The sequence below is a fragment of the Chrysochloris asiatica genome, unplaced genomic scaffold (assembly GCF_000296735.1).
Source record: "Chrysochloris asiatica unplaced genomic scaffold, ChrAsi1.0 scaffold00066, whole genome shotgun sequence".
Classification (NCBI taxonomy): domain Eukaryota; kingdom Metazoa; phylum Chordata; class Mammalia; order Afrosoricida; family Chrysochloridae; genus Chrysochloris; species Chrysochloris asiatica.
Window position 1 is genome coordinate 10,437,256 of NW_006408584.1, and position 16,209 is coordinate 10,453,464.

Below are 16,209 nucleotides of genomic sequence, written 5' to 3' on the forward strand. Positions count from 1 at the left end.
GAGAGTGAGTCCTGGTGTGGCACTGTGGGTTAATGTGCTGGACTGCAAAGTTGTTTGAACTGCAATGTTGGTAGGTTCAAGCTCACCAGCTGCTCCTCTGTGGTCGGAACCGACTCGACGGAACTTAACAACAGCACACACACACACAGCAATATGTGTATATATAGATATATATGTATACATATATTGTTGTTGTTGTTAAGTGCCATCGAGTCGGTTCTGACCCATAGCGACCCTGTACAGGGTTTCCAAGGAGCATCTAGTGAACTTGAACTGTCAATTTTGTAGTCTAGCACATTAACCCATAGCGCCACACCAGGACTCTCTCTATATATGTATACATACATACACACACATTTCTGGTGTGATGCTGCAGGATAATGCCTGGAATGCAAGGTCAATTTGAACCACAAGGTTGGCAGTTCAAACCCACTAGCCACTCCTCGGAAACCCAATTATAGGGTCTCTATGGGTCAGAACCAACTCAACAACACTTAACAACAACATTATATATATATGAAGGAGCTCTGGTAGCATAGTAGTTACAAATAGGGCTGCTGCTAATCTCATGGTCAGCAGTTCAAAACTACCAGCTGTTCCATGGGAGAAAGATGAGGCTTTCTGCTCCCATAAAGATTTATAGCCTTGGAAACCCTGTGCAGGGTCGCTATGAGTCAGAACCGACTCCACGGCACATAACAATAACAATACACACACACACACATACTAGTAAGGGGAAGGAGAGAAAACTTAAGAAGAAATGTAGATACTGTAATATAACAAACATAGCTTCATCAGTAGATGAAGCAAGAGAATCCAGGGCCCTGAAAGTCAGGAGATACTTGACCTTGATATGAAAAACTAAACTCAGTAATTGTATATTCTTGAGCAGAGTATGATTCGTGAGTTTGGGTGACTCAAGATTTCAAGACCTTTCTGTGCCTCAGGGCCATTATGACTTGGAATTTGCTATTCTTAAACTTCATAAAAACAATGCCATGTCATTCATTTTTTTTCAAATGCTCTGCCTGTAACACTGTGAGTCATTATTTGTCTTGTGTTTAATTTTTCTGTCTCACATTTTGCTGATGGATTGGGCCTTTTGTCTGTGCTTCTGTTTTGATAGGGCAGTAACAAATGCTTCCCAAGCTAAAGTCCCCATATCTACTGCTGGCCAGACAAGTCGGGGGGTGACCATGGTCAGTCCTTCCAATGCAGGGACACCTGCCCAGAAGCTCCAGGGAAATGGTGTGGCCGGGAATCCCAGTGTTGTCCCCACGGCCGTGGTGTCAGCAGCTCACATCCAAACAAGTCCTCAGGCCAAGGTCTTGCTGCACATGACAGGGCAGATGACCGTCAACCAGGCCCGCAATGCTGTGAGGACAGGTGAGAAGAATGCCAATCGGGGACGTGTCAGGAGAAGGGTTTGCCTGCCTGCTATTAGATCTTCAGGACAGATGTTTAGAAAAGCAGACCTAATATTAAAATAATGAATATCATTAGGAAATAGAAGCAGACACAGTCCAATCAATGGAAACTTGTTTATATAGTTTATGTGGGCTCATACCACTCTGCTTGTTTATTCAAGCCTAATCCACAGATCAGAAACCAAAAGAAATTAGGCTAATCCTAAGAATGTCAGTGATTTGAAGATATGACCTCTGGAACTGAGATCATATGATCTGAAATCTCACTGTGTGATACTGTGCTATCATTGATGAACTTGTTCACCAACTGTTTTCAGCCCAATGGAAACTTAAACAGCTTTCTTGTTTCTACAGCATTAAAAATCTATTCAGTGTCTTAGCAAACAACTGTGAGATAATCTTTAGGCTTATGAAACCTACCAGACAAAAAAAGGAAAATAGCTGATAAGAAAAGAAAAGGGAAGATGCTATAAAAAAGATTGGAAGCTGACCTGCTTTGACACTATTGGATACCATCAGAAACTGGCCCAGTGTCTCCAATGACATGGAAAGGTTTTATAGCTGAGCTTCCAGGCAACCAACAGACTCCAGGTCTGATATGGAAAGAGAATAGAACCAGCTGAGAGTAAATGCTTTTAAACCACCATACATCCATGTTTTGTCGTAATAAATGCAGTAGCAACCTTTTATTATGATCTGATGCAGTACAGTGACTCATGTTTTGATGACTAGCATTTATTAGAAAATTGAATTTGTGTTCTCTGCTCCCTTTGTCATCTACTAGTTACAGCACATAACCAAGAACGCCCTACAGCTGCTGTGACACCCATTCAGGTGCAGAATGCAACCTGCCTGGGCCCCACATCTGTGGGCCTGCCCCATCATCCCTTGGGTTCCCAACAACCTCAACCTCCAGTGGCAGGCCCTGCCACCCATGCTGCTGCCGTCAGTATCAGTCGAGCCAACGTGCCCCTCGCCTGTGCAGCAGCTGCCTCGCTGACCTCCCCAAGTATCACCACTGCCTCTCTGGAGACCGAGCCCAGTGGCAGAACAGTGACCATTCTCCCCGGACTCCCTACATCTCCGGACAGTGTTTCATCAGCTTGTGGGAACAGTTCAGCCACCAAACCAGACAAGGATAGTAAGGTAAGACCAGCTTCCTATTTCTTTCATTGTCTGTGTCTCATATTGTTGTTAGCCTCTGTTTGGAATGACCCCAACTCATGGCACAATGCACAATGCAATGAAACACTGCACAATGCAGTGAAACACTGCACCATCCCCATGATCAGCTGCAGAGCTGACCTTTGAGATCCATATGGTTTTCATTGGCAAATGTTCAGAAGTAGATTGCCAAACCATTCTTCCTAGGCTGTCTTAGTCTGGAAATCCCACTGAAATCTGTGCAGTGTCATAGCAACACCAAAGCCTCAACTGACAGTACATTGGACTCAAACCCAGGCCTCTCAGATGAAGAGTTCTACCATTAAACCCCAGTGTTTGCTCATAGCTCATGTTGTGTCTCATAGTTTTACTAATGAAGACGTATTGTTCAACCATCCTGTAAGTGCTTTCCAGGCAAGGCGCTTTGTCAGGTTCTGAGGAGTCCTGGTATAGCACTGTGAAATAAAGTACCCCAAGGTCATTTTGAACCATAAATTTGGCAGTTCAAACTCACCAGTCACTGTGAGTCAGAACCGACTCCATGGCACTTAACAACAACAACAACAACAACAAACTCAGGCACAACCCCTGGCCTCTTACCTAGCTCTCGGTGTAAACACCTACAGGTTGCCAGACCCCTGGTGGATGTCAGGAAAACCACAGAATAAGAAATAGTCACTTCACTTCAAGCAGATTATAATCTGGTAGAGGATTTTTTTTTTTCCTCCTGTCATCATTTTGCTGTCCTTAAGTCTTTCTGTTCAGTGAGTTTTGTCTCATGTTAGCAATTCTATTAAAACAAAAAATTCATATATGAGGAGGCTGAAACTGCCCAATAGAAGTATTATATCTATGATATATTTGATAATGATCAACATGGATTCTTGACAGAAAGTTATTCTCTTGAGTTGAAATATAGGGGAAATTATTTTTCTAAATCCAGAGTTGTTTTTTTTTAATTATCATTTGGGACTAAATTTCAAAGACGATATAAAGAGAAAACAGAAAGACTTAACTTGTGGTTGAGTTTGGGAGAAAGTAGTGAGAGACAAGGAAAACTTGATAGTGAATAATGTAAATAGAAATGGAAAAGATGATAACAAAGTTTGGATACTTGTATTAAACTCATGACTCTTTTCTTGGTATTTCTTCATTCATTTCCCCTAAAGCTACAGCTAAGTTCTGAGAAGCTCTCAGTAATCATAAACTCTTAGCCACCTGGTTGAATGGCAATGTATGTGGTTCTATTCAAATGGTTAGGTAAGCCTGTAAACAGGAGTTTATAAGGAAATAAACTTTACAGCCTACTAAAAAGTTAATATTTAATTGCAAGGGTAATATGAGAGTTTAAAAAAAATAATAAAATTGCTATCTGTTCAGTGTTTATAATTAACTACATTAAGCTTGTACCCAAGTTGACATTTTCAACTTTGTTAATATCTTTAAAAGAATGAGTTTTATAGTTTAGGAACCATGTGTTTCAGGGCTTTCCTCCCAGTATTAAATCTGTTCAATGTCTGAGACATAACCATGCCCTGTCCTCAAAGATAGCCATACCCTAATCCCTGGAGCTTGTGAATATGTTACCTTCCATGAGGAGTTGTTACCAGTCAGACTGCTAACCTCAAAGTCAGCACTTCAAAACTACCAGTAGTTCTGTGGGAAAAAGATGAGACGCTCTGCTCCCGTAACTATTTACAGCCTTGAAAACCCTATACTGAATCACTGTGAGTTGGAACCGACTCCACAGCACATAACCACCACCACCACCATAGCAAAGGAGGAGCCCTAGTGGTATAATGGTTAAAGTGCTTGACTGCTAACTGTTTAGTTTGGTGTCACCAATTGCTCCATGAGGAAAAGATGTGGCAGTGTGCTTCTGTAAAGATTTACAGCTTTGCAAACCCTGTTGGGCAGTTCTCTTCTGTCCTATAGAGTAGCTGAGTTGGAATCAACTCAAGGGCAGTGGGTTCATAACAAAAGGGACCTTCAGATGTGATGAAATAGAGGCTTTTGAGATGGGAGTATTATCTTGGATTATCTGGATGAGCCTAATGTAGTAACAGGGTTCTCATAAAAGAGAGGCAGGGGAAAGTAGAATCAGAGAAGATGAGGCATTGTAAGCAGAGGTTAAAGTGACCATGCACCAAGGAATGCCAGCGGCCTCTAGAAACTGGGAAAGTCAAGGAAACTGATTCTTCCCAAGTCTCTCCAGAAGGAATGCAGCCTTGCCAATACCTTTTATGACTTGATTTGTGGCAATTTGTAGGCTGGGTTCTCTAGAGAAGCAAAACAAGTGGCTCACATGATTGTAGAGGCAGGCAGGTTCCAAGTCTGTGAGTCAGATGTTAAATTAAAGACTTCTCTTGACTTCCATAGCTACAGCAACTGACAAACCCAAGATAAGCAGGTCAGATGGCAGACTGCTGGCTGCAAAGTAAATTTAAGATCAACAGGTAATATGGCCAGTGATTGACTCACAGGCTGCAGTGCAGCAGCTAACAACTACCAGGTTTGGCAGGTAATATGGTAGGTTCCTGGTAGGTTTTCAAATCCAAGGATTTGGAGGTCAGATAACAAGCCAGATACAGGATCCAGATCCAGCAAAAAGCCCCAGAGCTTTGCCAGAAAGTCCATATGTATAAGAAGCAGGCTGCACCTCTCAAGGAAACTTCCTTTCAGTTGATTGTCTGCTCATTGCATATCTCATCATGGCCCAGCCAAGTTGACACACGATCTTTAATTATTGAGTACCCATTGAGTGTACTTATCCTTGACAAATGGTTACTGGCCTCTGCTTGGACACCCCAATGACCCCAATAGCCATAGGTCTGGAGCATAAATGCTATCTTCAGACAACTCTAACTCTGGAAGTTTGTTGAACTTATTGATTCTCTGTACCTCTGGAAGCTTAGTGACTTCCAACCCTTGTTCTTTATTTTGGGGGTCCACCAAGAAAATGCCAATCAATTATCTATGTGATACCTCTTAAAATATTTGTAGAGTTGCCCCCTTGCATCTTCTGTTTTTAAGACTACACAGTTTTTCTTTTTACCTAGTCCTCTTGTCACAGATTTAAAATTTTCCTTTCCAAATTTACTACCTCATTTAATGTTCTGAGCCCTCTAAAGAGACTCTTCCTGGTTGATATAAATCCAGAGATGCCATGGTTGTCATCACTTTAATAGTCTTGAATCCTCATGACTAGCGTGTCATTTGGCCCACATTTCTTTATCACGTCCACAAGGTATCAGGGGAGAACTTATCAGATGTCATGTTCAAATGTCTCCCACATCCTTCCATCCACAGAGTTTCCTCGGTTACCCCATCATTTCTGTTTATTTATTCTTAGCAAGTTTTTCCTGAAGGAGCTTGTGTTCAGAATTTCCTTTTCTTTCCTAAGTGCTCATAGAACTTTTATTTAATACTCTCCCTAGAGCCTCTGTTTTCTGATTTTCCAGACAGTCTGCAAAGTTCATTGCTGCCTTCCTTTTGAAAATCTGGAGTACATGTGCCCCTCTTTGGCCTTGAATGGATCCTAATCCCATACTCATCAGAATCTCTCAGAGATTATTGGTTTGCAATTTAAAAAATTAATTTACTGAAGTAAAAATAATATAAAATTAGCCATATGCCTTTATGAATAATTCACTATATAGTACATCCACAGTGCTATGTAGCTACCATTTCTATCTAATTCCAAAACATTTCCATCTATTCACTGTATTTTGACTGTACCCTGGGGTGAAATGAGCCTGCCAAGAGTAGTCACTTAATCCCTAAATTTTAGTCTTTTCACCCATTTCCCTCTTATCAAGGTTTTCTTTCCTTCCAGTCTAAAGATTATTCTTCCCGTTCTTCTTATCATCTGTGAACCACCATACACCCTAAACAGCAGGCCTAGATTTTCTTGTTCTTTTTGTTTCTAATGTAACTTTAAAACAACACTTTTTTGTCTCCAGCATTTTTACAAGTTTCAGCTAATTCTGGTCTTTAGCCTTCTTGAACTGTCATGGGCCATGTTATGTTCTTTGTTATGGACTCATGATTTTTTTGTGCATGTCCTTGAAGAAGTTGAGCCCATTAGGCTGCTCCCTGGGGGATCAAGTCAGTGTCTTTCGATGCCTCTGCATTTTCATCTCCTGGAATAATTTGCAATGCTATGGTTAGAATTTTACTTTTGAAAGCCCTCCCATTCTGCTTAAAGCATCTCCACTTTTGAGTCTCAGGCCAAGCACATATTATTTTCTTTGAACTGTTAAAATTAGTCCTTTTGAATGTTCACTCTTTGGGTGCTGTCTTCCAAATTCTCAATATTGCTGATTTACCAGCCAGATCTTTCCACCTTCTAGTCTCTCTACCTTTCCCCAGATGATTAGAATAAGATAACTTCATAGTTTGCATAACTTTCTATGAAATGGAATTACCAGTAAGTCAAGGGGAAATGTATCCAGAGATTCTAGCCTTAAGCAGAGACTTCCAGCAGATACCTAGGTATTGGGATCATTTCTGTCCCTCCCCACATTTTGTGAAAGACATCATTCATTTGCTATAACTTCAACAGGGAGTACCTGACCTATCTCCCACTGATAGCATATCTATTGTCCCAGGTGTTTCATGGTTCCACATACTGGACTCTTGCAGTTCCTTTCCTAATTGGGTTGTTTCTTTTGAAATAAATTTAGTTGAAAGTCTTATCTCACAAAACTCCAGGGGTTTCTAGAATCTGGTTTTATCCCTGATTTAAATTCTCTAGCTAACTTTGGTATCTGCCCTTTGTACTTTGATAAATTGGCATCTGAGAAACTTTGTATAATTGTTAAGTACCATTAAGTTGGTTCAGACTCATAGGAACCCTGTATAGCATTCCCAAGGAGCGTATATATTTAAAATATAATCTCAGTTATTTCTTCTATTAAATCTGGGGTCTATCTATAATTGTTATTCTTTCCGTATGATCCCTGATATCTTTAACAGTTACCAGCTTAACAACCTTAGCTGGACATTTTTAACTTTATACTCAGGAGTCCTGGTGTGGTGTTGTGGATTAATGTGCCAGACTGCAAAACCGTTTGAACTGCAAGTTCAGCGGTTCAAGCTCACCAGCTGCTCCTTGGAAACCCTATACAAGGTTGTTATGGGTCGGAATCCACTCGACGGCACTTAACAATAACAACAACTCAGGTCAAAGGATGCATCTAGTCTTCAAGCAAGCTCCGGTAGCGTAGTGGTTATGAATCGGGTTGCGAACCGCAAGGTCAGCAGTTTGAAACTACCAGCTGTTCCGTGGGAGAAAGATGAGGTTTCTGCTCCCGTAAAGATTTACAGCCTTGGAAACCCTGTACGTGGTCGCTATGAGTCGGAACTGACTCCACGGCATATAACAACAACAACAGTCTTCAAGCAAGCATTTTTTCCCAGATAGATGTTCATTTATATAATACTTTTATTACTTTTTTTATGAAAAAAATTAATTTTACTTTTTCTGTATTCACTTTAACTGACATTCTTGATGACTGTATATTCAGACTGTAGATATTTCTTTTTTTTTTTTTTTAGTGTTTTATTGTGAATTACGCAATAGTTTACATGGGAGAACATTAGCTTTACATACATCCTATTGTATATCATTTCATTGCTATGGTTACAATCCCCTTCATACATCATCAACCAATCAAAGGGCATACACTATAAGCCTGCCCCCCGTTCGTCAGAACACAACCCCTCTCCCTCTCTGTATCTAAAGCCCCCAACAGCTCCATCTCTCCACGTCATCTCTGCCTCCATCTAAGGCATCACTGCTTCTCTGGGTAGGGTCCTACTCTCCGCTCTTCTCCCTGGATGGTCCAAGGGACCTCCGCTCCCAGACAGAAAAGTTAATCACTCCCCTCCTTGCTACAAAACGTCTGCCTTTACAATTCCAACCCTCATGCAGTCCTGATAACAGTTATTCACTGTTGTATCACAAGAGACCCATCTGCATTTCATTTCATCAGCCCCGCCTAGACAGATTGGATACTACTCAGTGGAGATTCTACCTTTCTCCATGCCCTCTGAATCTAGGTTTCCTCTTGAAAGCTTGTATGCCAGTAACTTCTTGCTTTTGTAGGCCCCCCACCTCCCATTTTGGGTAGCCAATGTCCAAGTTGCCCATCCCTGTCTACTCTGTGTATGGAGAGGTGGGGAATGATCCTTGCTGTAAGGATTTGTTCCCTCTTTTGAGCTACTGCATCCATAGGTGTAGATCAAGTTCATCAAATTGTATCAGATTATTATTTTTTTCCTCTTCTTTTTTCTTCTGGTTGAGCTCTGTTCATCCAGTCATTGAAGCCAGGTCAAGTGGGTATTATCTGCAAGTGTGGGTGTTCTTATGCATATGCCTTTCCTTCTTATCCACTGGACGCTTCACTCTCCACTCTAGTCCTCTGTGGCTATGTCACTGACTCTGGGCCCAAGAGTCCCCAGGTCTTGCCACACTGCTGGCCAGATATTTCATTTGTGTGTGTGTGTGTGTGTGTGTGTGTGTGTGTGTGTGTGTGTGTGTTTAACAGCTTCATGATCTCTCTGCTTTTTTTCTCAATAAATTTTTTTGGGGGGTGAGGGTGTATACAAAAACACTCAGGAATATATAATCATTTAAACAACCAAAGGACACATTCTGCAAGTCTGCCTTCTGGCCGCCAGCACTCAGTCTTTCTCTTTCCATGAGTCCAGAGTCCTCAGCTGCTCCCTCTCTCTATCTCTGCTTGTGCTCTTCTTCCTTGATGGCCCTAGGGTCATCTGTTTCTGGACTGTAAGATAAACTGCTCCTCTGTTTTTGTTACAAAGCTTCTACCTTTACAATTGTGACAGTTGCAGTTAGTCATGATAACAATGACTCACTTGTTGAATCTTAAGAATCTTATCCCCATCTCTTTTCACCAGACCCATCTAGACAAATTGAAAACTATTCAGTAGGGACTCTACCTTCCCCCATACATTCTGAAACTGAAGTCCCTCTTGAAAACTTGTAAGCCAGTAACTTCATGCTTTTATCGCCCCCCCCCCCAATCCCCCATTTTAGGTAGCCAATGTCTAAGTTTTCCATCCCTATCTACCTTATATACGGAGGGGATAGGATTGATACTTGATGTGAAGACTCCTTCCCTCTCAGTTTGTATTTTGAGCTACTACATCCATGAGTGTAGGTCAAGTTCCTCAAATTGTGGCAATTTACACTAATTTCCTGTATCAAAAATTATTTTTTTCCTTCTCATCGAGTTCTGATTATCTAGCCATCAAGGCTAGGTCAAATGGGTACTATCTGCAAGTTTGTTTTTCTTGTGCATCTCCCCTCACTTCATATCAGCTGGATGCTTCGCTCTCAGCTCTAGCCCTCTGTGGCTATGCCCTTGTCCATGGGCTCAGGAGTCTCCAGGTCTCACCACACTTTGGACCAACCAGCCCTTCCTCTTCTCTCTCTCATCTCCAGGTCAGCAGGAGTCTATGGACTGTGGTTGAACTCAGCCTATTTCTTCATTGCTGCCTTTCCCCCTCTTCCACTCACCAGTAGACCAATGTGGTTACCAGCAAGCTTACATGCCTGCTCATGTGTTCCCTTTGAGTTTCAGTTTTGGAGGGGGTTTTGTTCTGAAGGGACTTGATTGCGTGCCTTGATGGCTTCCTGGTGAACAACTTGCTTGTTCTTGTAATAGTCAATCATACTGACATTTTTGTTCTGGATTTTTCCTGCTGATCTTTCTTTAAAGATGTATCATCTGTTGCTCTAGCTGTTCCAGGCTGGTCTACTTGTTATTGTGTTTCATTATTTAAAAATATTAATTATATATATTCATTTAGCAGTTGCAGAAAATTCAGGAATCCAAACAGAAAATATAAGAATGACCCAAGATTAAGAAAAAAAAAAGCACTGTATATATATATATTGTTGTTATTATGTATTGTCAAGTCGGTTCCAATTCATAGTGACCCTATATAGAGCTCCCAACGAGCAGCTGGTGGGTTTTCACCGCTGACGTTGTGGTTAGCAGTGCAGTGCTGATCCTACAGTGCCATACCAGGAGATATGTATGTATATATATATATATATATGTATGTATGTATTTCCCCCTCCCCCCATATGCCAAAATGTTATTTAGCTTTATGTTATTTTGTTATATTAGCTTTCATCCAAGAAACCAAATCCTCTTTAGTTCCAGTTATGTCATTGACTCTTGTCATATTTTCTAAGATCTGACCCTCATTTTAGAAAAAGAAACAACTTCTTGTGTCCCTCACTTCCCCATTATTTCTATTTCCTACCGAAAACTACAGAGCCTTTAGAGATATTTTGGGAGTTTTCCTGACAGTGCCATTTCTTTCCCTACAAATACAGATGAGGGTGGTTTTGGTTGGCATACTCTATGCCATATCCTGATTATTTTCTTGGTAGCCTTCCTACTACTGGGCCTCAAAAGGACAGCACTCAGTGCCTGAAGACCCTATGCCAAAATTCAAGCTGTTTCTCTCCCTTGAGAAGCTAACCCAGGTTTTTTCACAGTCTTGATGTGGCGTTGTGCGTTAATGCACTGGACTGCAAAGTCAGTTTGAGCCGCAAAGTCTGCTGTTCAAGCTCACCAGCTGTTCCGTGGAAACCCTACACAGGGTCGCTACAGATTAGAACCAACTCGATGGCACTTAAAAACAACAAGTTTGAGGAGCTCTGGTAGCGTAGTAGTTAAGAGTCAGGCTGCTAACCTCAGGGTCAGCAGTTCTAAACTACCAGCAGTTCCTCAGACAAAAGATGAGGCTTTCTGCACTTGTAAAGATTTACGGCCTCAGAAACACATGCAGGGTCGCTATGAGTCAGAACTGACTCCATGGCACACCACTACCACCAGTGTTTGAGAACCTTTGTTGTTATTCTTGGTTTTCTTAAGCAGAGGGTCCTGTGCCTGGTATCTAGTCTTGCTATAACAGAAATACCACAAGCAGATGACTTTAACAAACAGAAATGTATTCTCACAGGTTAGAAGGCTACAAGTGCAAATTCAGGGTACCAGCTCCAGGGGAAGGCTTTTTCTCTATCATTTGCTCACTGTCAGCTCTGGGGAAAGGTTCTTGTCATCAGTCTTCTCTTGGATCTATGTGTTTCTCAGTTTAGGAACCCTAGGTCCAAGGGACTCTCTCCATTTCCATCTCTTCTTTTTTGATATGTCTCTGATCTTTGTTAGCTTGTTGAATTCCTTTTATAGCTCAGAAGAGATTGACACAAATTTCAGCCCAATCCTACAGATCGTATCCTGCCTCATTAACATAACTGCTGCCTCTAACCCTGCTTCATAGACATAACTGAGATTAGGATCTATAACACATCACAAAGAGAGGATAATTATACCCGATCATATCATGGTGGATGATTGTTTCATTAAACTACCAAACTACATTTTTACATAACTGCCAAAACACTGAGAATCATGGCCTAGCAAAACCAGAAATCAAATCCACTGCTATCAATTCAATTCTGACTCAAGGTGACCCTACGAGATGAGTAGAACTGCCCCCATAGGGTTTAAATCTCTGTGAAAGCAGCCTACTACATCTTGTTCTCACAGAATAGCAGGTAGGTTAAAACTGGTGACTTTGGCGGGGGAAGGGGGTTGTTGATGCATACATTGAGGGGACAGAATTCAATCCATGACAGGTTCAACTAGTTTTTAAGTATCGTTTCTTCTATTTTTAGCACTTGTCTTGAAGACCCTGTTGTTGTTAGAGTCCATAGAATCAGTTCTGATTCAGAACCTAGCTCTTAACCATTGAGTCACTAAGATCTTGTAGTCTCTACTCATGAACTTCTTTGCCCACATGACTTTCTTTACTCCTAGTTCTTATTTTGAGATCAGAAACAAGATACTCTGTATTTTTCACTATTTAATTTTCTTTTGGAAACCCCAATCATTCCTGTTAAGTGGTCATGGCCATTGTTCCTGCCCTTGCTGGAAGCTGGACTGCAGATCAGATGTTGAGAGTGCAGATCTGACACTCAGAGTTCGGCACTGGGCAGTCTTTGTGCTGTTAGGTAAAGGTGCCTGTTCTTATTATTCCCTAGAGTGCTTCTAGAGATGTTGCCTGTGTTAAACTGAAGGAAGCATGGGCTTGGTTTAAATCTCACTTCCACCCATAACTAGTTATGTCATCCTAGCAAGCTTAGCCCCAGGGATTAGGTGATGAGAATAATATTGATTTCTATCTCATTACATTGATGTAAGGAATAAATTCAGAAATCTGGGTAAAAGCATTTAAGAAGGTTCTTAACTATCTTTCTGGAACTCTTCTCCCTGATTTTCACATGATTCATTCCTCCCTCCATGTACTTCCTTAAAGGAGGCTCTTCTGAGCCTCTGTCTGAGCACCTGAGTCAGTCTCTCTGCCCCTACTCTGCTCTGTTTTTCTTTAGAGCGTGGATTTTACAGCCTTTTTTATATCTCTGCTAAAGAATGTGAACTTGTTGTCTGGCTCATTACTGTATTCCCTGAGGCTAGCACAGTGCTGGGGTCATAGTAGACACTCTGTATATATTTGGGGGGAGAATGAGTGATTATAAACCAATCATGTGGATTATGTTTTTGAAATTCCTCACCTAAGAATAACTAGTTACTGGAAGTCAAACGGTATAGATTACTGACGACCTGTAACCCAAGAGTCCTGTGTGGCACTATAGGATAGGCACTGGATTGTTAACCATAAGATTGGAGATTCAAATCCATGAGCCACCTCAGAAACCCTATATATGGTCGCTATGAGTCGGAACTGACTTGACAACACTTAACAACAGCAGCAAATGACCTGGAAAGACTTTTTTGTGTTTTCTTTTTTAACTTTTTATTATGAATTGAGTGAAACTTTATAGACAAGATCATCAACTTTACGTTCAGCAAATAATACACTTTGTTTCATCTCAATGATTACAATCCCATCCGTACAACAACAGTTATCCTGCTTCCTCCATGTGGCTCTCCATTTACATCTTATATTTCACAAATGAACAAAGCAAAAATATTTGATGTACACATACAAAACAGAAGATATATATTCATTTAAATATGCAAAGGGCACATTCCGCAAGCCAGTCTCCTGCCCACAGGCACATAACCTTACTCAGTCCCTGGTCCTAGAGCCCAAAGCTGCTGTGTCTCCATGGTACTACCTCCACTGTTGCTGCTTTTCTAGGTAGGGATCTCATGTTCTACCTATGCTCTTCCTTCTTGATGGCCCTGAGATCATCTGTTCCTGAAATTAAAGATGAACTACTCTCCCCTTTTAGTTACACATCTTCTAAAATTTCAATTTTGATAATCACAATTAATCATGCCAACAATTACTCAAAATTGAATTAACAAGATCCTCTCAGCATCATACCACACTTCCTTTCACCAGACTCATCTGGTGGCTCAGGAGTTAACGCAACTCCCTAAACTTCAGTGGGATTCTACCTTACCCACCTCATTCTGAAACTAAACATATCCTTGAAAGCTTGTAAGCTAGCCTCTTCATGTCATTATAGTCCTCCAATTTTTGATAGCCACTGTCTAAATTGCCTGTCCCTATCAATCGGGCTGCGAACCACTAGGTCAGCAGTTCAAAACTACCAGCTGCTCCGCGGGAGAATGATGAGGCTTTCTGCTCCTGTAAAGATTTACAGCCTCGAAAACCCTGTGCAAGGTTGCTATGAGTCGGAACCGACTCCACGGCACATAACCACCACCACCACCATCAGCCTAGTACACTGAGGAGATAAACATGTTCTTTGATAAGAATCTTCCATTTTGCTCGAAATTTTGAGCAACTGCATCTATAAGCAAAAGTCTCGTTCATCAAATTGTAGCAATTGACACCTGCTCACGATATCAAACTTCTTTATGTTCATATGTTCAGGTCCTGGTCAGCTCAGCTTAACCATCCAAACTAGGTCAAATGGGTACCAGCTTCAAGTTTGGGAGTTCACACATATCTCCCTGCACTTCAGACGAAGCCGGCCCCTTCACCATCAGTCGTAGCACCCAGGGGGCTAGGTCAGTGCCCATGGGCTCAGGAGTTCACACATCTTCCTAAACTTCAGACCAGCCAAACATTTTCCTTCTCGCTCATTTCAAGGTCAATGAATGTCAATGGAACATGGTCAAACTCAGCCTGAATTTTCATTGCTGCATTTCTCCCACATCCACTCTCAAGTACACCCAGGTAGTCACCAGGAAACATACTAGACTACCCACAGGTTCCCTTTAAGTTTCAGTCATAGAAGAGGTTTTCCCTGATGATAGGCCACCATTCATCTGTCAGTTTGTCGTACTGTGGTGGCTTGTGAATTGCTGTGATTCTGAAAGCTATGCCACCGGTATTTTAAATACCAGCAGGGTCACCCATGGTGGACAGGTTTCAGATGAACTTCCAGACGAAGACAGACTAGGAAGAATGAGTGACGAACCACTTCCTAATATTTAGTCACTGAAAACCTTATGAATAGCAGAGAAACACTGTCAGCTGTAGTGCTGGAAAATGAGCTCCTCAGGTTGGAAGGCACTCAAAATGCAACTGGGGAAGAGCTGCCTCCTCAAAGTACAGTTGACTGTGATGATATAAATGGAGTAAAGCCCGTGAGAGAAAAGCCCCCGGGACCTTCATTCGCTGATGGGGCACAACTCAAAATGAAAAGAAATAGCTGTAAACATACATTGAAAATCAGAACATGGAATGTAAGAAGTATGAATCTGGGAAAATTGGAAGCTGTCAAAAATGAAATGGAATGCATGAACATTGATATCTTAGGCATTAGTGAGCTGAAATGGACTGGTATTGGCCATTTTGAATACGATGACCACATGATTTACTATGCCAGAAATGACTAATTGAAGAGGAATGGTGTTGCATTCATTGTTAAAAAGAACATATTCAGATCAGTCATGAGGTACAATGCTGTATGTGATAGGATAATATCCACACGCCAACAGGGAAGACCAGTTAATACCACTATTATTCACATTTACACACCAACCACTAAAGCCAGTGAGGATGAATTAGAAGAATTCTACTAACTTCTTCAATCTGAAATTGATTAAACATGCAATCAAGATGTATTGATCATTACTGGCGATTGGAATGCAAAGGTTGGGAGCAAAGAGGAAGGATCAGTAGTTGGAAAAATGGCTTTGGTGATGGAAACACAGCTGGAGAACGCATGATAGAATTCTGCAAAACCAATGATTTGTTCATTTCAAATACATTCTTTAGACAGCATAAGAGATGACTATTCACATGGACCTCACCAGATGGAACACATAGAAATCAAATTGAGTACATCTGCCGAAAGAGATGATGGAAAAGCTCCATATCATCAGTGAAAACAAGGCCATGGTCAGACTGTGGAACCAGACCATCAATTACTAATATGCAAATTCAAATTGAAGCTGAAGAAAATGAAAACAAGTCCACGAGAGCCAAAATATAACCTTGAATATATCCCGCCTGAATTTAGAGATCATCTGAAGAACAGATATGATACATTAAACACTTAAGACCAAAGACCAGAAGAGTTGTGGGGTGACATCAAGAACATCATACATGAAGAAAGCAAAAAGTCATT

General features: G+C 41.2%; 1 protein-coding gene across 1 annotated transcript in view; it reads left to right on the forward strand.

Moving 5' to 3' along the window:
- SH3RF1 (SH3 domain containing ring finger 1) overlaps window positions 1-16,209 on the forward strand; it is a 280,420-nt gene that overhangs the window by 240,526 nt on the left and 23,685 nt on the right. The window contains exons 9-10 of the mRNA XM_006864534.1: window positions 1,127-1,386; window positions 2,212-2,573. Coding sequence (XP_006864596.1) covers window positions 1,127-1,386; window positions 2,212-2,573 — 622 coding nt within the window. The remainder of the gene's footprint in view (window positions 1-1,126; window positions 1,387-2,211; window positions 2,574-16,209) is intronic.